The 23432-nt window shown below is 47.7% G+C and overlaps 1 protein-coding gene across 1 annotated transcript in view; it reads left to right on the plus strand.

Annotated features, from left to right (window-relative positions):
• SH2D5 (SH2 domain containing 5) overlaps nt 1–23432 on the plus strand; it is a 63610-nt gene that overhangs the window by 34704 nt on the left and 5474 nt on the right. Inside the window, exons 6-8 of the mRNA XM_083161805.1 lie at nt 11815–11989; nt 12255–12339; nt 15063–15222. Coding sequence (XP_083017931.1) covers nt 11815–11989; nt 12255–12339; nt 15063–15222 — 420 coding nt within the window. The remainder of the gene's footprint in view (nt 1–11814; nt 11990–12254; nt 12340–15062; nt 15223–23432) is intronic.

Below are 23432 nucleotides of genomic sequence, written 5' to 3' on the forward strand. Positions count from 1 at the left end.
CTTATATAGCGCAGCAGGTTCCATTACAGGTTCTTGTATAGCGCAGCAGATTCCGTCACAGTGTCTTATAGCGCAGCAGATTCCGTTACAGCGTCTTATATAGCGCAGCAGATTCCGTTACAGCGTCTTATATAGCGCAGCAGATTCCGTTACAGCGTCTTATATAGCGCAGCAGTTTCCGTTACAGCGTCTTATATAGTGCAGCAGATTCCGTTACAGCGTCTTATATAGCGAAGCAGATTCCGTTACAGTGTCTTATATAGAGCAGCAGATTCCGTTACAGTGTCTTATATAGCGCAGCAGATTCCGTTACAGCGTCTTATATAGCGCAGCAGGTTCCGTTACAGCGTCTTATATAGCGCAGCAGGTTCCGTTACAGTGTCTTATATAGTGCAGCAGATTCCGTTCCAGTGTCTTATATAGCGCAGCACATTCCGTTACAGTGTCTTATATAGCGCAGCAGATTCCGTTACAGTGTCTTATATAGCGCAGCATATTCCGTTACAGGTTCTTATATAGCGCAGCAGATTCCATCACAGTGTCTTATATAGCGCAGCAGATTCCGTTACAGCGTCTTATATAGCGCAGCATATTCCGTTACAGGTTCTTATATAGCGCAGCAGATTCTGTTACAGTGTCTTATATAGCGCAGCAGATTCCGTTACAATGTCTTATATAGCGGCAGATTCCATTACAGTTTCTTATATAGCGCAGCAGATTCCGTTACAGTGTCTTATATAGCGCAGCAGATTCAGTTACAGTGTCTTATATAGCGCAGCAGATTCAGTTACAGTGTCTTATATAGCGGCAGATTCCGTTACAGTGTCTTATATAGCGCAGCAGATTCCGTTACAGCGTCTTATATAGCGCAGCAGATTCCGTTACAGCGTCTTATATAGCGCAGCAGATTCCGTTACAGCGTCTTATATAGCGCAGCAGATTCCGTTAGTGTCTTATATAGCGCAGCAGATTCCGTTACAGTGTCTTATATAGCGCAGCAAATTCCGTTACAGCGTCTTATATAGCGCAGCAGATTCCGTTACAGTGTCTTATATAGCGCAGCAGATTCCGTTACAGCGTCTTATATAGCGCAGCAGATTCCGTTACAGTGTATTATATATCGCAGCAGATTCCGTTACAGTGTATTATATATCGCAGCAGATTCCGTTACAGTGTATTATATATCGCAGCAGATTCCGTTACAGTGTATTATATATCGCAGCAGATTCCGTTACAGTGTCTTATATAGCGCAGCAGATTCCGTTACAGCGTCTTATATAGAGCAGCAGATTCCATTACAGCGTCTTATATAGCGCAGCGGATTCCGTTACAGCGTCTTATATAGCGCAGCGGATTCCGTTACAGTGTCTTATATAGCGCAGCAGATTCCGTTACAGTGTCTTATATAGCGCAGCAGATTCCGTTACAGTGTATTATATATCGCAGCAGATTCCGTTACAGTGTCTTATATAGAGCAGCAGATTCCATTACAGTGTCTTATATAGCGCAGCAGATTCCGTTACAGAGTCTTATATAGCGCAGCAGATTCCGTTACAGCGTCTTATATAGCGCAGCAGATTCCGTTACAGTGTCTTATATAACGCAGCAGATTCCGTTACAGTGTCTTATATAGCGCAGCAGATTCCGTTGCAGCGTCTTATATAGCGCAGCAGATTCCGTTACAGCGTCTTATATAGAGCAGCAGATTCCATTACAGCGTCTTATATAGCGCAGCAGATTCCGTTGCGCTTTACAATAGTAGACAGTGATAAGACAAACTGGGTAACAGACAGACTTGGAGGTAGGAGGGCCCTGCTGCAAGCTTACAATCTATAGGGATATAGGGGGGAAACACAAGGACAGGCAGCAATAATAGCATAGCTTGTAGGTCCAGGAGGGAAGCTATATAATACATGACAGGGTATTGTCAACTCGCTGTGACCATTTTCCCCCCACCCATTCCCCTTCAAATAAAACTCAACTCCTTCATGTTGGATGAAATTGGCCACAGCAGCCATCTTTATTAAAACAATAACAATAACAGTTTTATAACAATAATCCCCACTTTACCCGCAAAGGTGATCCTCGAGGCCCAAAACCCTAAAACCAGTATACATATCCAAGCACTCTCCCTCACGCTTTTTACCCCCAGCCGATGACACTGGCTCGAGGGCACCGATCTGCATAGACCCCGTGCTCACCCCGAGGAGTCCAGCCCCCGCCGTGGGGCCCTCCCCTCCACAAAGCCAAGCCTCCATGACCACCAACCTCGAGGATCCCCTCCGCCACAACGCATGGGGTTAACCCCTTAACCCCCTGCGTACCCGCCACAAAGCCACCGCCACTTCTACCCCGTCTTGTATTGCCAGAGACCATAGATCCATGCCCACCGCGTTCAAGTGGACCCCATCTCCCCTCCAAAATGCGCCTAACCCAGATTCCAGCTCTAGGTGACGCACCATAACTCCACCATTCCTAGCCACAAATTTCCCAATAGCTCTGTTAACCTTTATCCTGGCTTTATTGATCCTCTCCACTGAACGCGCATCCCTCCAAACTTGCCGGGGCACTATATCTGACCAGACGGTAATCACATCTGGAAATAACGCCCAGAGGCGTAACAAATCAAACTTAATGTCGCGAATCAACTCACGGAAGGGCCTAACCCCCAAATCATTACCCCCCACATGCAAAACTAAAATCTCAGGAGGCCTGTCCAGCCTAACAAAGCGATGGAACTCCGGCAATACCCCACTCCACACCATACCACGCTTCCCCAGCCAGCGGACTTCAAATTCCCGACCGTCCAACCCCAATCTTCGTCCGTTCGTTCTCATTCCGGCTCGAATGGCGCCCCAAAAAACATACGAGTGTCCCATAATCCAGATGAGGCACGAAGGCTGCCCTAAACCACAAAGAAACAAAAAGAAACACGAAAAAAGCTCCCGGTCAGCAGCTCACAAAAGACATTATAACTTGTCTAACCTCGCATAAGATTTGAACCGAGCCGAATCCCACCTCCCAAACTTCTTAATTAAGTCCTCCCCAAAACCCAAGCGAGCCGCTTCCGTCGCTGCCCCAATCCTAAACGAGTGCCCCGCGTATTCCTCCTCTCTCAGGCCCAGCAACCGCAGCCCCTTCCTGAACACGCTAATAAACTGAAAACGAGACAAAAATGATCCATCGGCATGCACCAATAATGGGTCTCTCAGCTGCCCCCCTGTAAAGCTGACCTCTCTAAAAACTCTGAGGCATTCCACCGGGCACATAGCAGAACCCCGCACCTCAAATAGAACCACCCGTTTTCCCCTACCCAATTGGTCTGTTTTTGAACGACTCAACACAAATTCCACCCTATCCGAAAATAAACTAACCTCCTCATATCTAAGGCCCCCCGGTACCGCCACACTCGGACTAACTAATTCCCCCAACCGCAATGCCCCAAAAAATGCTAGAGAAAAGGCCAATTGGAACAGCTTGCTTTCATAAACAGACCGGCAGACTAACCCCAACTTGTCCCCCAACCCCTGCAATAGATTGAAAGACACCGGCCTCCTCTTATCACGAACTGCGTGACCCCTTCTCCACCCCTTAAGCGCCCTTGATACCAAGAAGCTCTTAGTGACATCTGGCTTCGCACAAGCCCGAAAACCAAACGCCAAGGCCGCCATACAACGCCCGATTTTCGATACAGACCACCCCAGCTCTTTACAATGGCCGATGTATAGCAACACCCTGATCTCATCCTCTCCTTCCGGCAGGCCAACTGATCTGCACCAATCGTTCCAGAGCTGCCACTCCTGACAGTATGCCGACCACGTGCCGGGGGCAAGGGAATCCCTGATGAGCTGATCCGCTATCCTTCCAGCAGCTCCCAAAGGTGCCTCGGGCAATCGACCCCACTGCGGTCTGCTCCCGGCGCCAGCTCCCTGAAACGATCCCACTGCCAACGAGACAAGGAATCCGCTATACAATTAGAAACTCCTGGAACATGCCGTGCAACCACCCAAGCATTTATTGCTAAACATTCTAGCACCAACCGTTGCAACACCTTAACCACAGGTGGAGATGATGCCGACAAATGATTAACCGCTTCAACTACGCTCATATTATCACAATGAAAACAGATTTTTTTGTTTTGAAATAATGGCCCCCAAATCACCACTGATACCAGTATTGGAAATAATTCCAACAACGCCAGGTTACGAACCCAGCCCCGAAGGACCCATGACTCTGGCCATTTTTCGGCACTCCAGTGACCCTGACAATAAGCCCCGTATCCGACGCTCCCGGCCGCATCAGTAAACAGATCCATGTCAAATGCCACCACCGCGTCTGATATCCACATTGCCCTGCCGTTGAATGACTCCAAAAACTCCGCCCACACCTTCAGGTCATCGCGCAACTCCCTCCCTAACCTGATAAAATGATGAGGAGAAGTGATTCCGGCAGTCGCCCCTGCCAAACGCCTACTGAAAATCCTGCCCATTGGGATAATACGACAGGCAAAGTTTAATTTGCCTAACAAAGACTGCAGTTCCCTCAGCTTAATCTTCTTTAATCTCACCGCCCTCCCCACTTCTGCCTTCAACGCCGCCAATTTGTCTGCAGGTAAGCGACATTCCATCAACACAGTATCAATAGTAATTCCTAGAAAGCTAATCACTGATGCGGGCCCCTCGGTTTTTTCAGGAGCCAACGGCACCCCAAAATCTGCCGCCACCCGTTCTATAGTGCACAGCAACAATGCACAGACTTTGCCGTCCCCCGGACCAACGCACAAAAAATCATCCAAATAGTGGATAATCGAACCGCACCCAGACGTGTCCCTAACTACCCATTCCAAAAAAGAACTAAACGCCTCAAAATAGGCACACGACAGGGAACACCCCATCGGAAGGCAACGGTCAACAAAGTAACCCCATCCCAAAAACAACCTAACAGACGAACACTCGATGGGTGAACCGGCAACAACCTAAAAGCCGCTTCTACGTCGGTCTTTGCCAACAGGGCCCCTTTCCCAAAATACTTCACCCACTGAACCGCCGCATCAAATGACGTATAAACCACTGAACAAATGTCAGGGTCAATACCATCATTGACCGACGCCCCCTTTGGAAATGACAAGTGATGTATGAGGCGAAACTTATTCACCTCCTTTTTGGGTACTACCCCCAAATCAGCCAGCGGCGGCGATGAAAAAGGACCCGCCATTCGCCCCAAATGCACCTCTTTTGCCAATTTTTCCCCCACAACCTCAGGGTGTTCTCTGGCTGATTTTAAATTCCCCCTAAAAGCCCCAGTAGCCACAACCTCCGAAGGTATTTTAAACCCATCCCGAAATCCCCCTTCCAAAAGCGCCGCCGCCTGTCTGTTTGGGTATCTATGCAGATACCCCAGCATCCTTTCCAGGTGTATTGGAGTCACCCCCTTTTGAAGTGGACTCCCGCGACCTTCCCCTAAAACACTTGTTTGCCCCATGGGTACCCCCGCAGGATGAGCACTCATGTTTAAACTTGCACTTTGCTCCAAAGCGACACGATCCTTCATTGAATGCGAAACATAGGCCCTTTTGTATGGCCGTGTTATTGACCCCTTCCCTTGTTCCCCCCCTGTCCCCCCGAAAGGGCTGCCCCAACCGATTAGGTGCTGTTACTTTTAGCCACAGCCCAATATCCTTATGATCCCACCTGATATTTGGTCGCACCGCCTTCCGTTGCCTAAACTGCTCATCATACCTCAGCCAAGCCTGACCCCCATAAACCCTCTCAGCTTCCGCAATCGCATCCATATAGCAAAAAAGGGGTGAGCAATTCTCTGGCGCTTTCTCCCCAATCACACTCGCCAGAATTGCAAAAGCCTGGAGCCAGTTAGAAAACGTCCTTGGTATCAGCCGATACCTCCGACGTTCCTCCTCCTCCTTCTTCTCTTCCTTACGCGGCCTGTCCAAATTAAAGCGCTCCAATGGGAGTAGTGAAAAAATGTCTACATATTCCCCTTTCCAAATTTTGTCTTTTACCTCCTGCTTCAGGTGGGCCCACAGCGGCCCCTCAAAACAAACATATACTTCACCCTTAGCAGAATCACTAACCCGCACTGTTTCCGCCTCCGATTCCACACTAGCCTGTGCAATACCTGCAGTGCCACTGCCCACAACATTGCCTGGCGAGACCCACGCGCTCGCTGGCGACTGTCCTGCCCCTTGCCGCACCCTAGAAAACCACTCAGTAAAACCAGTCACCAACTCCATAATCCCCTTACTAGCCTCACTCTGCTGACCTACCCCCGCCCCCCCCTGACTAACTGACAGGGGCGCAGAAGACATAGATGTGGACTCACCAGGCTGCCTGGGGGCTGTGAACCCAGCAGCCGTAGCTCCTGCTTCCTGACGCACTCCATCTCCTCCGGACGACCCAGGCACTTCATCTGGTCTGGTAATTCTGGTAGCCGCGCGCACACCCTCCAGCGATCCTGCTGGTGCAGCACTGCGTGTTGGCTCTTCTGCGCTTCCCAAGCCAGCCGGCTGCCGCTCGTTCACTGCGGATCTCCCCTCGCTTGCCTCCCCGCCTTCTCGCTGGGCATCTGTGCGGCCGACATCCTCCGCCGCGCCGGGACCCGACGTCACTCCTGCTGCTCCTCCCGCGCTGTGAACCCCGCCGTCCTGATGGATTCCTCCCAGACCGAACCTGCCGGGAGGAAAGTGTCCGTCCCGCAGAACAGCCTGGAGGGTCCCGAGTGGGGCTCCTAGACCGGCGCTGGGTTCTGGGGGTGAAGGAAGGGCTAAGGCGCTCCGGAGGCCGGGACCTCCGAGGCCGGGCGCCAGATGAGGCAGACGTGTCAGCGTCTGTCCCCAACCCCCGTATGAGGCCCGCTACCTGCTCCTGTAACCAGGCCTCTCCCTGCGTACCGGCCGCCTGTCTCAAGGAGGCCAGCGCTGCATCGATGCCTGCCATGTTAGCCAGACAGTCGTCTAAAGCGTCCAGGACGTTCAGCTTTTTGATTCCAGACAAAATGTCTGACCAGGGCTACGTGATCCCCTCAATATATACCACCTCACCACCCTGTTAAGCCCCGCCCCCTACCTTGTCATTACCCAGGTACCCCCCAACCCCTATTACCCAATTACTCCTAAGCTCCTTCCAACCCCTGTCAAGTGGGCCTCCCCCTAGGCTCCGCCTCAGTCCAGCCCAATACATAAGTGCCGCAGAGAGTTATGTGTGCGGTATATAAATATGATAGGCCTGACACATCCACTGTGTCATCACCTTCTGAGCATAAGGGTTACACCTGCATAAATTCCTTACATCAGAGGGAGAGCGCAGGGCTACAATCTTTCTAGTGATTGCACGTTTAGGAGTCTGGACCACTGCAGCTCGGCAGCCCCCTCACACATTTGGGTATGTAGAGCGCTAGCATATCATCACCTTGCTACTTGCTGCATATGTGCCATGGGACGCATGCCGAGTAGGAGTCTTTAGGAATGTTAGCGTTTATGCATTGTTGCGTACTTTGGCCGTTGCACCCACTTCTGTATCAGGCCCATGCTGTTTAGCGTTGCTGACAGATACCATTACCTAGCCTTGTTGCTCCTGCAGCCTGACAGGCGGATCTACCCATAAGCTGTATTAGTGGCGTTCATGTGAATAGTTCGTTCCCGACACTTTCCTATATGTAGCATGTGTAACACTGAGGTGATCCTCTCCTCACCCCCCACATAACCTCACCCCCCACATAACCTCATCCCCCACAGTTACACCGTCTACTGGTGGCACTATCTCCTCCAGCCCCCAATCACACTGTCTAGGAGTCATCCTTGATTCCTCCTCACATTCAGCATCTGCCAAATCCATCTCCAGGATCAGACCCTTCCCCACACTGGATACTACTTAGACCCTCATCCACTCACTGGTCATCTCCAGGATCAGACCCTTCCCCACACTGGATGCTACTTAGACCCTCATCCACTCACTGGTCATCTCCAGGATCAGACCATTCCCCACACTAGATTATACTTAGACCCTCATCCACTGACTGGTCATCTCCAGGATCAGACCCTTCCCCACACTAGATTATACTTAGACCCTCATCCACTGACTGGTCATCTCCAGGATCAGACCCTTCCCCACACTAGATTATACTTAGACCCTCATCCACTCACTGGTCATCTCCAGGATCAGACCCTTCCCCACACTAGATTATACTTAGACCCTCATCCCCTCACTGGTCATCTCCAGGATCAGACCCTTCCCCACACTAGATTATACTTAGACCCTCATCCCCTCACTGGTCATCTCCAGGATCAGACCTTTCCCCACACTAGATTATACTTAGACCCTCATCCACTCACTGGTCATCTCCAGGATCAGACCCTTCCCCACACTAGATTATACTTAGACCCTCATCCCCTCACTGGTCATCTCCAGGATCAGACCTTTCCCCACACTAGATTATACTTAGACCCTCATCCACTCACTGGTCATCTCCAGGATCAGACCCTTCCCCACACTAGATTATACTTAGACCCTCATCCCCTCACTGGACATCTCCAGGATCAGACCCTTCCCCACACTAGATTATACTTAGACCCTGATCCACTCACTGGTCATCTCCAGGATCAGACCCTTCCCCACACTGGATGCTACTTAGACCCTTATCCACTCACTGGTCATCTCCAGGATCAGACCCTTCCCCACACTAGATTATACTTAGACCCTCATCCCCTCACTGGACATCTCCAGGATCAGACCCTTCCCCACACTAGATTATACTTAGACCCTGATCCACTCACTGGTCATCTCCAGGATCAGACCCTTCCCCACACTGGATGCTACTTAGACCCTTATCCACTCACTGGTCATCTCCAGGATCAGACCCTTCCCCACACTAGATTATACTTAGACCCTCATCCACTCACCGTTCATCTCCAGGATCAGACCCTTCCCCACACTAGATTATACTTAGACCCTCATCCACTCACCGTTCATCTCCAGGATCAGACCCTTCCCCACACTAGATTATACTTAGACCCTCACCCACTCACTGGTCATCTCCAGGATCAGACCCTTCCCCACATTAGATTATACTTAGACCCTCATCCACTCACTGGTCATCTCCAGGATCAGAACCTTCTCCACACTAGATTATACTTAGACCCTCATCCACTCACACTGGTCATCTCCAGGATCAGACCCTTCCCCACACTAGATTATACTTAGACCCTCATCCCCTCACTGGTCATCTCCAGGATCAGACCCTTCCCCACACTAGATTATACTTAGACCCTCATCCCCTCACTGGTCATCTCCAGGATCAAACCCTTCCCCACACTGGATTCTACTTAGACCCTGATCCACTCACTGGTCATCTCCAGGATCAGACCCTTCCCCACACTAGATTATACTTAGACCCTGATCCACTCACTGGTCATCTCCAGGATCAGACCCTTCCCCACACTAGATTATACTTAGACCCTCATTCCCTCACTGGTCATCTCCAGGATCAGACCCTTCCCCACACTAGATTATACTTAGACCCTCATCCCCCTCACTGGTCATCTCCAGGATCAGACCTTTCCCCACACTAGATTATACTTAGACCCTCATCCACTCACTGGTCATCTCCAGGATCAGACCCTTCCCCACACTAGATTATTCTTAGACCCTCATCCCCTCACTGGTCATCTCCAGGATCAGACCCTTCCTCACACTAGATTATACTTAGACCCTCATCCACTCACTGGTTATCTCCAGGATCAGACCCTTCCCCACACTAGATTATACCTAGACCCTCATCCCCTCACTGGTCATCTCCAGGATCAGACCCTTCCCCACACTAGATTATACTTAGACCCTCATCCACTGACTGGTCATCTCCAGGATCAGACCCTTCCCCACACTAGATTATACTTAGACCCTCATCCCCTCACTGGTCATCTCCAGGATCAGACCCTTCCCCACACTAGATTATACTTAGACCCTGATCCACTCACTGGTCATCTCCAGGATCAGACCCTTCCCCACACTAGATTATACTTAGACCCTGATCCACTCACTGGTCATCTCCAGGATCAGACCCTTCCCCACACTAGATTATACTTAGACCCTCATCCCCTCACTGGTCATCTCCAGGATCAGACCCTTCCCCACACTAGATTATACTTAGACCCTCATCCACTCAATGGTCATCTCCAGGATCAGACCCTTCCCCACACTAGATTATACTTAGACCCTCATCCCCTCACTGGTCATCTCCAGGATCAGACCCTTCCCCACACTAGTTTATACTTAGACCCTCATCCACTCAATGGTCATCTCCAGGATCAGACCCTTCCCCACACTAGATTATACTTAGACCCTCATCCCCCTCACTGGTCATCTCCAGGATCAGACCTTTCCCCACACTAGATTATACTTAGACCCTCATCCACTCACTGGTCATCTCCAGGATCAGACCCTTCCCCACACTAGATTATACTTAGACCCTCACCCACTCACTGGTCATCTCCAGGATCAGACCCTTCCCCACACTAGATTATTCTTAGACCCTCATCCCCTCACTGGTCATCTCCAGGATCAGACCCTTCCTCACACTAGATTATACTTAGACCCTCATCCACTCACTGGTCATCTCCAGGATCAGAACCTTCTCCACACTAGATTATACTTAGACCCTCATCCCCTCACTGGTCATCTCCAGGATCAGACCCTTCCTCACACTGGATGCTACTTAGACCCTCATCCACTCACTGGCCATCTCCAGGATCAGACCCTTCCTCACACTGGATGCTACTTAGACCCTCATCCACTCACTGGTCATCTCCAGGATCAGACCCTTCCCCACACTAGATTATACTTAGACCCTCATCCCCTCACTGGTCATCTCCAGGATCAGACCCTTCCCCACACTAGATTATACTTAGACCCTCATCCACTGACTGGTCATCTCCAGGATCAGACCCTTCCCCACACTAGATTATACTTAGACCCTCATCCCCTCACTGGTCATCTCCAGGATCAGACCCTTCCCCACACTAGATTATACTTAGACCCTCATCCCCCTCACTGGTCATCTCCAGGATCAGACCCTTCCCCACACTAGATTATACTTAGACCCTCATCCCCTCACTGGTCATCTCCAGGATCAGACCCTTCCCCACACTAGATTATACTTAGACCCTCATCCCCCTCACTGGTCATCTCCAGGATCAGACCCTTCCCCACACTAGATTATACTTAGACCCTCATCCACTGACTGGTCATCTCAAGGATCAGACCCTTCCCCACACTAGATTATACTTAGACCCTCATCCACTCACTGGTCATCTCCAGGATCAGACCCTTCCCCACACTAGATTATACTTAGACCCTCATCCCCTCACTGGTCATCTCAAGGATCAGATCCTTCCCCACACTAGATTATACTTAGACCCTCATCCCCTCACTGGTCATCTCCAGGATCAGAATCTTCTTCACACTAGATGCTACTAAGACCCACATCCCCTCACTGGTCATCTCCAGGATCAGACCATTCCCCACAATGGATGCTACTTAGACCCTCATCCACTCACTGGTCATCTCCAGGATCAGACCCTTCCCCACACTAGATTATACTTAGACCCTCATCCACTCACTGGTCATCTCCAGGATCAGACCCTTCTCCACACTAGATTATACTTAGACCCTCATCCACTCACTGGTCATCTCCAGGATCAGACCCTTCCTTCCTACACTAGATGACACTAATCCTGGTCATCTCCTCCTATGTGACCTCCCTGACATCTGCTGCACTGCAATCTGTGCTTCGCTTCTTCCTCAGAGCGATGCATCAGACGGAGATGACATCCCCAGAAGCTTATCATTAGAATCACCATACTGCTCTCCCACATTGGTACGTAAGAAAGCAATACGCAGCAAGGTCCTCCGCTCCGGAGCCTATCGCTGTCCAAAGCTCAAGGCCCACCTCCAGGAAAGGAGCAGACCCAGGCCTGCAGGTATGTAATAACGGGAGCCACTAGTAGACTAGGGGGGTGAGAAGGAGAGGAGGGGAGGGGAAGATGGAGAGGGGTGAGAAAGAGAAGAGGGAGCAGAGATAGAGTGAGGGGGGGGGGGACCTTTACTCTCTGCGCCATATCTGTTACATCAGTGTATATTGGCGGCTCCATGTAATGTGTACTGAGAGGATGAGCAGGACCCATTGTTGCCCAACACTGAGTATACTGTGGGAAACACATGACAAATCTCTTATTTGTCTTCTAGGAAACCAGAGCAGCATTCATTCGGAGCTATCGCAGAAGCCGGAGGTGCTGCTGGACGCAGTGTGGTCCTGTGCCGGCCTGGACAGGTGGGAACCTCTTTTTCCCTTACTGCTTATAGACACATCTAAAACTCCTTACTGATCATCAACACAGCACCAGCCCCTCCTGTGCAGATCTTTGGGAACACGACAGCACCAGCCCCTCCTGTGCAGATCTGCGGGGATACTAGCGCACCAGCCCCTCCTGTGCAGATCTGTGGGGATACTAGCGCACCAGCCCCTCCTGTGCAGATCTGCGGGGATACTAGCGCACCAGCCCCTCCTGTGCAGATCTGCGGGGATACTAGCGCACCAGCCCCTCCTGTGCAGATCTGTGGGAACACGACAGCACCAGCCCCTCCTGTGCAGATCTGTGGGAATACGACAGCACCAGCCCCTCCTGTGGAGATCTGTGGGAACACGACAGCACCAGCCCCTCCTGTGCAGATCTGCACGGACACGACAGCACCAGCTCCTCCTGTGCAGATCTCTGGGGACACGACAGCACCAACCCCTTCTGTGCAGATCAGCGGAGACACAACAGCACCAGCCCCTGCTGTGCAGATCTGCGGGGACACAACAGCACCAGCCCCTCCTGTGCAGATTTGCGGGGACACAACAGCACCAGCCCCTCCTGTGCAGATTTGCGGGGACACGACAGCACCAGCCCCTCCTGTGCAGATCTGCACGGACACGACAGCACCAGCTCCTCCTGTGCAGATCTCTGGGGACACGACAGCACCAACCCCTTCTGTGCAGATCAGCGGAGACACAACAGCATCAGCCCCTCCTGTGCAGATTTGCGGGGACACAACAGCACCAGCCCCTCCTGTGCAGATTTGCGGGGACACGACAGCACCAGCCCCTCCTGTGGAGATCTGTGGGAACACGACAGCACCAGCCCCTCCTGTGGAGATCTGTGGGAACACGACAGCACCAGCCCCTCCTGTGCAGATCTGCGGGAACACGACAGCACCAGCCCCTCCTGTGCAGATCTGCACGGACACGACAGCACCAGCTCCTCCTGTGCAGATCTCTGGGGACACGACAGCACCAACCCCTTCTGTGCAGATCAGCGGAGACACAACAGCATCAGCCCCTGCTGTGCAGATCTGCGGGGACACAACAGCACCAGCCCCTCCTGTGCAGATTTGCGGGGACACAACAGCACCAGCCCCTCCTGTGCAGATTTGCGGGGACACGACAGCACCAGCCCCTCCTGTGCAGATTTGCGGGGACACGACAGCACCAGCCCCTCTTGTGCAGATTTGCGGGGACACGACAGCACCAGCCCCTCTTGTACAGATCTAAGGGGACACGACAGCACCAGCCCCTCCTGTGCAGATCTGCGGGGACACGACAGCACCAGCCCCTCCTGTGCACATCTGCGGGGACACGACAGCACCAGCCCCTCCTGTGCACATCTGCGGGGACACGACAGCACCAGCCCCTCCTGTGCAGATCTGCGGGGACACGACAGCACCAGCCCCTCCTGTGCAGATCTGCGGGGACACGACAGCACCAGCCCCTCCTGTGCAGATCTGCGGGGACACGACAGCACCAGCCCCTCCTGTGCAGATCTGCGGGGACACGACAGCACCAGCCCCTCCTGTGCAGATCTGCGGGGACACGACAGCACCAGCCCCTCCTGTGCAGATCTGCGGGGACACGACAGCACCAGTGCCTCCAGTGCAGATCTGCGGGGACACGACAGCACCAGCCCCTCCTGTGCAGATCTGCGGGGACACGACAGCACCAGCCCCTCCTGTGCAGAACTGCGGGAACACGACAGCACCAGCCCCTCCTGTGCAGATCTGAGGGGACACGACAGCACCAGCCCCTCCTGTGCAGATCTGCGGGGACACGACAGCACCAGCCCCTCCTGTGCAGATCTGCGGGGACACGACAGCACCAGCCCCTCCTGTGCAGATCTGCGGGGACACGACAGCACCAGCCCCTCCTGTGCAGATCTGCGGGGACACGACAGCACCAGCGCCTCCAGTGCAGATCTGCGGGGACACGACAGCACCAGCCCCTCCTGTGCAGAACTGCGGGAACACGACAGCACCAGCCCCTCCTGTGCAGATCTGCGGGGACACGACAGCACCAGCCCCTCCTGTGCAGATCTGCGGGGACACGACAGCACCAGCGCCTCCAGTGCAGATCTGCGGGGACACGACAGCACCAGCCCCTCCTGTGCAGATCTGCGGGGACACGACAGCACCAGCGCCTCCTGTACAGATCTACATAAACACAACAGCACCAGCGCCTCCTGTGCAGAGATTCGTGTACCAAAACGTGACCATTGCTAAACGTTCATTTCAAAATTGTCCATTGTCCACAACCTTGCCTCACCCATTTACAGCACAATAGTACAGGTTGGGACTGAAGCGTGATGTGTATTGCCCTGGGTGAGGAGCAACCTGAGGGGGGCTACAAACACACCGGAGAGGGATCTGAAAATATCCCTCTTCCCACTGCAGCTTCTGTAACCATGAATGCGGGCACCATGGGAGGAGCTAGGGCCCAATATATGACACTGAGGACGTGGAAGCATATTATCGAACCCCTATTTATAAATAGCCGGTATGATATAAATCACATGTATCGCTCTGGAAATAGCAGTTTTCTGATTGGTTTGTGTGACATTACACATGATAATGAGGCCAACTAGAACCTGTATTATATAATCGCATCAGTGACACCAACAAAAGTGGGAGGGGCTGAAACACATGATGCGCATTGGTTGTAATCCGTTCTCTCCAATATAGGGACACAAGCCTTGCCCTACTGAAGGAGGACCGTGTGGGGGCATTCGTACTGCAGCGCGATCAGCAGTGCCCCGGAGAGTTTACGCTTTTCATGAGCACGCCGTGCGGGGTGATCCCTTATAGGGTGTACAGGACACCCCAGGACAAGTACTGCTTCCAGGTAAGCTGCAGACTATCACTTACTGTACATCCCGCAGGACAAGTACCGTTACCAGGTACGCTGCAGACTATCACTAACTGAACATCCCGCAGGACAAGTACCGCTTCCAGGTACGCTGCAGACTATCACTAACTGAACATCCCGCAGGACAAGTACCGCTTCCAGGTACGCTGCAGACTATCACTTACTGTACATCCCGCAGGACAAGTACCGCTTCCAGGTACGCTGCAGACTATCACTTACTGTACATCCCACAGGACAAGTACCGCTTCCAGGTAAGCTGCAGACTATCACTTACTGAACATCCCACAGGACAAGTACCGCTTCCAGGTACGCTGCAGACTATCACTTACTGTACATCCCACAGGACAAGTACCGCTTCCAGGTACGCTGCAGACTATCACTTACTGTACATCCCACAGGAGAAGTACCGCTTCCAGGTACGCTGCAGACTATCACTTACTGAACATCCCACAGGACAAGTACCGCTTCCAGGTAAGCTGCAGACTATCACTTACTGAACATCCCACAGGACAAGTACCGCTTCCAGGTACGCTGCAGACTATCACTTACTGTACATCCCACAGGACAAGTACCGCTTCCAGGTACGCTGCAGACTATCACTTACTGAACATCCCACAGGACAAGTACCGCTTCCAGGTACGCTGCAGACTATCACTTACTGTACATCCCACAGGACAAGTACCGCTTCCAGGTACGCTGCAGACTATCACTTACTGTACATCCCGCAGGACAAGTACCGCTTCCAGGTACGCTGCAGACTATCACTTACTGTACATCCCACAGGACAAGTACCGCTTCCAGGTACGCTGCAGACTATCACTTACTGTACATCCCGCAGGACAAGTACCGCTTCCAGGTACGCTGCAGACTATCACTTACTGTACATCCCGCAGGACAAGTACTGCTTCCAGGTACGCTGCAGACTATCACTTACTGTACATCCCACAGGACAAGTACCGCTTCCAGGTACGCTGCAGACTATCACTTACTGTACATCCCGCAGGACAAGTACCGCTTCCAGGTACGCTGCAGACTATCACTTACTGTACATCCCGCAGGACAAGTACCGCTTCCAGGTACGCTGCAGACTATCACTTACTGAACATCCCACAGGACAAGTACCGCTTCCAGGTACGCTGCAGACTATCACTTACTGTACATCCCACAGGACAAGTACCGCTTCCAGGTACGCTGCAGACTATCACTTACTGAACATCCCACAGGACAAGTACCGCTTCCAGGTAAGCTGCAGACTATCACTTACTGAACATCCCACAGGACAAGTACCGCTTCCAGGTACGCTGCAGACTATCACTTACTGTACATCCCACAGGACAAGTACCGCTTCCAGGTACGCTGCAGACTATCACTTACTGAACATCCCACAGGACAAGTACCGCTTCCAGGTACGCTGCAGACTATCACTTACTGTACATCCCACAGGACAAGTACCGCTTCCAGGTACGCTGCAGACTATCACTTACTGTACATCCCGCAGGACAAGTACCGCTTCCAGGTACGCTGCAGACTATCACTTACTGTACATCCCACAGGACAAGTACCGCTTCCAGGTACGCTGCAGACTATCACTTACTGTACATCCCGCAGGACAAGTACCGCTTCCAGGTACGCTGCAGACTATCACTTACTGTATATCCCGCAGGACAAGTACCGCTTCCAGGTACGCTGCAGACTATCACTTACTGTATATCCCGCAGGACAAGTACTGCTTCCAGGTACGCTGCAGACTATCACTTACTGAACATCCCACAGGACAAGTACCTGATAAAACAGATATTTATCTGATAAGATTAGATATGATTAATAACCCAAACCAAATATATTTACTTTATTACCTTTAAATATAACGGCAACGCTGAAATGATTGCACACCCACACAACCTTGTTATAAAAGGTATGACAATGCTTTACTTAAAGAATAGCTTCATTACAGGTATTTGCAAATGCAGACTAACACAAGAAACATAAAATTGATTAGCTAATACTTAAACAGCAATTCTATATCAAATCAAAATGGACACCTTTCAAGGACAGTGATCAGCCATGATTAAACCTCCTTCATAATTACCTCCAGCCCCCCGTGCTTGCGTGTTCTTCCTCAAATGCCTTTCTTCCTCCCTCTATCACTCTGATATTTAAACCTTTATCACATTAATTAATTAATTACTCATAAGCATTGAGTCTTATTGGCAAGCTCTGCTTTCAATCATGATGTCATAATTAACCCAACACCCAACTTCAGTGGCCTTGTGGGTCTACGCATGTGTGGCCTTGTTCCCATCTTATTCAGTTTGTGGAGACTAGCTTCCTGTCCTTGCTACATTATACTGTCAACATCACATTCTTAAGCTTCTAAAACCAAAAACAATATTCTATAAGAAATCACTTTTACAGCTCTGTTCTGAATGATCAGCCATTTTATAATATTTATGCAAGTCATGGTTCAACAAAATGGCTGCTGCTTCTAACAAACACCTGCTGCTTAGCGCAAAGGGTAGGCCTCATACGGCGTGGCTAGTACCTTGTGCAACAAGCTAACGCCACCTGCAGCAATAAATAACAATATTTGAGAAAACAGAGTATAACAAAAGTATATAATTATTGATGCGTTATTTCAGTTTTAACAGTCCATCCTCTGAACTTCTCCAAAAAAAGTTCATATCTTTTGCAAAACGCATCATTTGTTTCTCTCTTAATACATCGGAAAACCTTCTTAAAGCATTTCACTAGTATACAGAAAAATCAATAATATTATCTTGGCAAAAACATTAAACTTCTTAAAGCATATATAACATTGACTTATGCGAACCAGTTATTGGGGTTCAACCAAATAAACCAACTGTAGGGAATCACATCACTCACACCTGTTCAATAAACTAATTTTTAACCCAAATAATTTCATTCAACTTTCCCTTTAACGTCATCATCCGTTAAGTATTTGTGATGCTTGTACCATATTTTAATTATATTCACAAATTCAAATACAATTTTATAAACTTGGGATAATGTAAATAAGTATATTTCTTTAATATACCATGTGTTACTTTCAAATCTTCATGTTGAATCACCACTGTATTAATTAGTAAAAGTTAAATTTTATTACAATAGATCTTGTTTGTAACCATTTAGAAACCTTATAATCCTTGTGGTAATGTCCATGGCTTATGAGACAGTATGTTTGAGAAAACATCATAAGAAACAATTCAATGAGTACCCCTTTTTTTTTTTTAGATGTTATACTAGCACACCCAACTCTGTCACATAACTACATGTTTTGTTGTACTCCAAAATATCTCCTGTTATTACACTCTTTACCAATTTTAAACCTAGGGAGAGTCAGTAACCTTATAAGATTCACTTGTGTAAATCCTACATAGAAAATTAAGTGTTGTTTGATTTGACTGCAAATATAAGTAGCCATTAACCCAACATTACCGGAGTGATACCGTAGATGACAATATAACCAACAATCAGTTTACCTTATTGTTCTTTTTATCAGCTCATGATGAGCGTCTTAAAGAAGAAATGTCAGTTTGCATATACTGTAGATATTATGTTTGCACCATTGTTACCATCCTTACTTAGAATGCCTCTTCTTTACTGATACCTTACTATATGTATTCTATCAATGGTTCTGGTGTGGGCGTTCTCAGTTACTTTTATGTTATTACTCATATATTTATTTTAAACCTTCTAATTAGTTTAACATATTGGCTATCAGTATTTTATTACCATCCTCTGATGCATACCGAAACCTGGGAGCATCAGTAGTATAATATATATGTGTGTCTGTTATGATTATTACTATACTTGTGGGATTAAATTTAAAAGCAGAAGTAGAATACACCACCATGACTCTAGTAATACCTCTTTGATAACTATACACACTGTCCTTGCCAGCAACCAATCCCTGGTAACCCTCATTCACTATAAAAAGATGAAAACTTAAAAAAACAAAAATGACTTCTTCAGTTAGTTACTGTATGGGAAACTTGGTCACTCATGGGGATCATTGTTTTACACCTTGTCCACAACCCGCAGGGACACCACTAAGGGTATCCCCCGATTCCGTGGACCTCTTCTTGCCCACAACCCGCAGGGACACCACTAAGGATGTCCCCCGATTCCGTGGACCTTGTCTTGGTCTGTGTGGGGGCCCTGGACAGGCCCATCATCAAATAAGTTTATTAAGTTAGAATCACAGTCACAATATTTATCTGCATCAGTTTCTATTTCTTTCAACTGATATCACCACCAGGTCGGAAACCTTCTTGCAGTGAGATGCATTAATTCAATCGGTTTGTTTCACAGGGACGGGTCTTGCCTTTGATCTACGAGACATTTAATTGTAAGAATTTTCTCACCATTGCATAGTCTCCAGGCTGGACCTTATAACAACATCCCTTCATAAGCTTGTTTGCTTTTCTGGCAAAGTATTTAGATAATGTGAGAATTAGAGTGACAAGTCTGCTGCTGGATGTTGAATAGGGATTGATGGTCTCCCAAAAAATGTATATATCAATTAAAATAATGATCTTATAAGGGGACAGGTTCAGTGGCTGCTGAGGAGTCGTGTGAATGTCATACAAAACCGAAGACAAAACTTCAAGTCAACTCATGGTAATTTCCACACCCACCCTAAATAATGTGTTCTCAATGTGCATGTTCAATTTTGACTAAAACCTTTTAGTGAATGGTGAGTGCAACCAACCTTCAATAACCATACATTGATTTATTCCTTAGAATACCTTTCCTGTCAAATACCTCTATGATTTTTTTTTTTTTTTTTTTAATACCATATACCTTATGGGATAACATATCTGAACACAAACTTCTCAAAAATTTCTTTGCTGTAAAGGATGCTGTACATGGGACAGCTGGGATGTTCCTTATAATCAAGATAACATAATAAAATATTTTTAACCTTAGGAATGGACCAGTGGTAGGAGAAATGTTTGATGGTTCTATAGGAATAATTTTCCTGAGTTCATTCTCTTGCAGATGAGTTTGGGACTTTTCTGCATAAGATGAAATCAAAATACATGCCCTCTCTCTCCTTACATGGGTCATCCCATGGGCAGCTTCCGCATATGCCAGGAGGAGGGGTTTGGGGAGCTACTGGTCTGCCCCCACCATCTTTACATAGGCCATTAGCCTTTTGACTGCATCCATTCATCATCCATTGGCACATTCCTGTTGATGCTTTATGAGCTTCTGCTAAAAAAAACATTAAATTGTATAGTGATGTGATTCACAACAGTGGCAATCTTATTTTTGTTACCAAGTGCAACAAGATCACTTTATAACATGTGAGCTTGACACTTAACAACTACTGCCTTTGCAGGGAGTTGCACAGCCTCAATGAGCTCCTTTACTTGCTGTGATATTAGCGTATTATATCATAGCAAATTCACGATGGAAAATGAGGATCTCTAAATCCAATACTACCGCATATCCCGTATATGGCCATCCTGAGTCTCCTTGTTGGTGACAACTACAATCTTTGTAGATGGTAGTGGCGTGTCAGAGATATCAGGTCTAATTGGAGAAATTTTGCTTTAAATATTCCTCACAATCATGTTCTAAATCCTGCCTCTCATCCATCCTCTGGGACTCCCGGGTCCCACCAGGTAGCAGAGTAGCAGGATTTAGCGTACCACACCTGACAATGGTCAGGTCATGTGGCGCTGGGAGCAAAAGTTCCCAACAAGAGAACCATGCACTGGAAATGTGTCTTGTCCGTGAAGAGTTCATTAGAAAAGATGTAGCATTAGAGACACATAGTGTGCGGTGTTCTGTAATTTCTATACAAAGGCTGCAGCAGCCGCCACAGTCCTTAAACATGTTGGTAAAGCAGATGCCACTCGGTCAAATGTGCAACTGTAGTACCTGATGGGTCTATGTGAACCCCCATGTATATGTGTTCAAACTCCCAAGGCCGCTGCTTGTTGTTCATTACAGTAAAGACAGGTATATGATAAATCTGATATATTCAGTGCTGTGGTTTCTGTCAGTGCGTGTCTCAGAGCCTCAAATGAAGCAATGATGTCAGTATATTGTACTTTGCCAGCTCTGTGTCAGTTAGATTTAGTAGTAGTAATAGAAAAGGTGTCAGTAAGAGAATCCTGTAAAGAATTTAAACACATCATTAGATCATAAACATATTGAATCAGCATTGTGGTAGCAATCATGCAACTCATTGTGGGACATAGTGGGGCTGTCCATAAAACTTTGGCTTAATTGAGTCCACGTATATTGGACTGTGCTGTAAATAAATGTAGTAAGTGCTGACTATCTGCTATGTGATAGTAAGAGATATGCAGATCATAAACCAATAACTAGATGACTGTAATACTTCCATAACTGTAAAGTGAATTGATTTACACTAAAAAAATAATAAGAATAATCACATTGGGCAGATAACCTGCAATAACGAAATGTTGCAACTACTATAGGTATTAGATAATATGCTTTGTTGTAAAATCGGAAAAAAACTATTTCTTGTGGTCCATAGATGTTCAGAAACTTGTGACAGGATGAGTAGTTGAAAACTCATCAAAATACTAATTGCTAATGCCCTATGAGCATCACTCGTATCCTCTAACCCCGTGAGGGTCCTCATATCGGTTAGTGCCTTCTGACAGCAGTCTCTCATGGATTCCTGTTAATAATACACAATTTCTTCCAAACCACTCTAAGAAAAAAAATAATCATTAAATCATTACAAATATTTGAGAGAATATCATGATTAGTTGTGCAGCAAATGCGATTACTAGTAGCAGAACCCAGTAGTGCTGCATCTAATTGTGACCTCCATTCCTTATTTGTGGGCTCATATGCATGACCAATGGATCTAGTAAAGTGGCAACATGCAATCAGATAAATAAGTAAGCATAAAAATGCAACTCAATATGCATCTTATAATAATCACTATAAAATCTATATTTTTCAATAAGGGCTTTGATAAGGATTCTGCAGAGGTACCTGCAGACTCAATATTTTTTCTAAATAATTTCTAGTGGCTCAGTAATAATAATAATAATAATAATAATAATATTATTATTTTTTTTAAACACTTGCTTTTTCTGTGCAAAATGAAATGCATCAATTTGTAAATTAATCTTTTCTCTGGAATGGTCACACCTCTATTGGCTGGGATTTTTATTTAAATAAAACAAGCAAAAGCAATAGCATTATTAAGCTCAGACATCATATTAGCATTTGTCATTTGGAAAAAAAAAAATGGCAGTTTTTAAACAGATGTTGACAAAACAACATTATCACATGAGGGAAGCAATGGGGAGGGGGCTGGAGGTCATCCTTGGGTATGGCTGATCACTGTCCCATACAGAACATTGCAATAACTTTAATCTATTCATTGTGCCTTTTCAAAAGGGTAAACAATATCTTCAATTCTAAGATCTTTTAACACATAATTGTTTATATGTCCTTGTTATGGAAAACAGTTCTGTAACACTCCTTGGATATTTCACATCATTTAGGAATAAAACTTTACTCTCTTATCAATCCCATTAACCATTTCCTGCCTTTAATCTCCTACAGAGTTATTTCTGATGTTACTCTCACCTCATCACTGAAAAAAAACTTCTTCCCTTCTGCTTTTTCAAAAATAAACAAAAAAATTTCAAAATTATTCTTTTTTTTTTTTCCATTTTTTTTTTCTCCCTAAGGCTCTAAAAGAAATATCACCTCTCCTCACTTCCCACTGAACAGAATTAACCCCTCAGTGGGACAGTACAATCTTTCCAAACATATGTGGGTTAGTGGGATATACTATCTCAATTCTTGAAGCTTTCACCACCTGTCACCAGACCATTGCGCGTTCACTCTCATCCAATAATCATTACCTCACAGGTGCATCATCATCGCCAATTCCAACTAACTATGACCAGCATAGTATTTTCTATTCCTTCTCACTTGCTCACACTAGTCACATACTCAGAACTTTCTGTGATCCCGTACAAATGCTTAAAACGGTGTTACCTCTTTCAAAGACAAAAATGTAAATAAAATAAATGAAAAATGTCCCCAAAAAACCTAACCTTGCGTTATGTGTCTGTCACTGTTATCACACCTACGCCTTCCACATACTGTCCTCTGTTATCAGTATAGTGGGCCACCTACTGTCCATCTCTGTTATCAGC

The sequence above is a fragment of the Crinia signifera genome, chromosome 19 (assembly GCF_055691185.1).
Source record: "Crinia signifera chromosome 19, ASM5569118v1, whole genome shotgun sequence".
Lineage (NCBI taxonomy): Eukaryota > Metazoa > Chordata > Amphibia > Anura > Myobatrachidae > Crinia > Crinia signifera.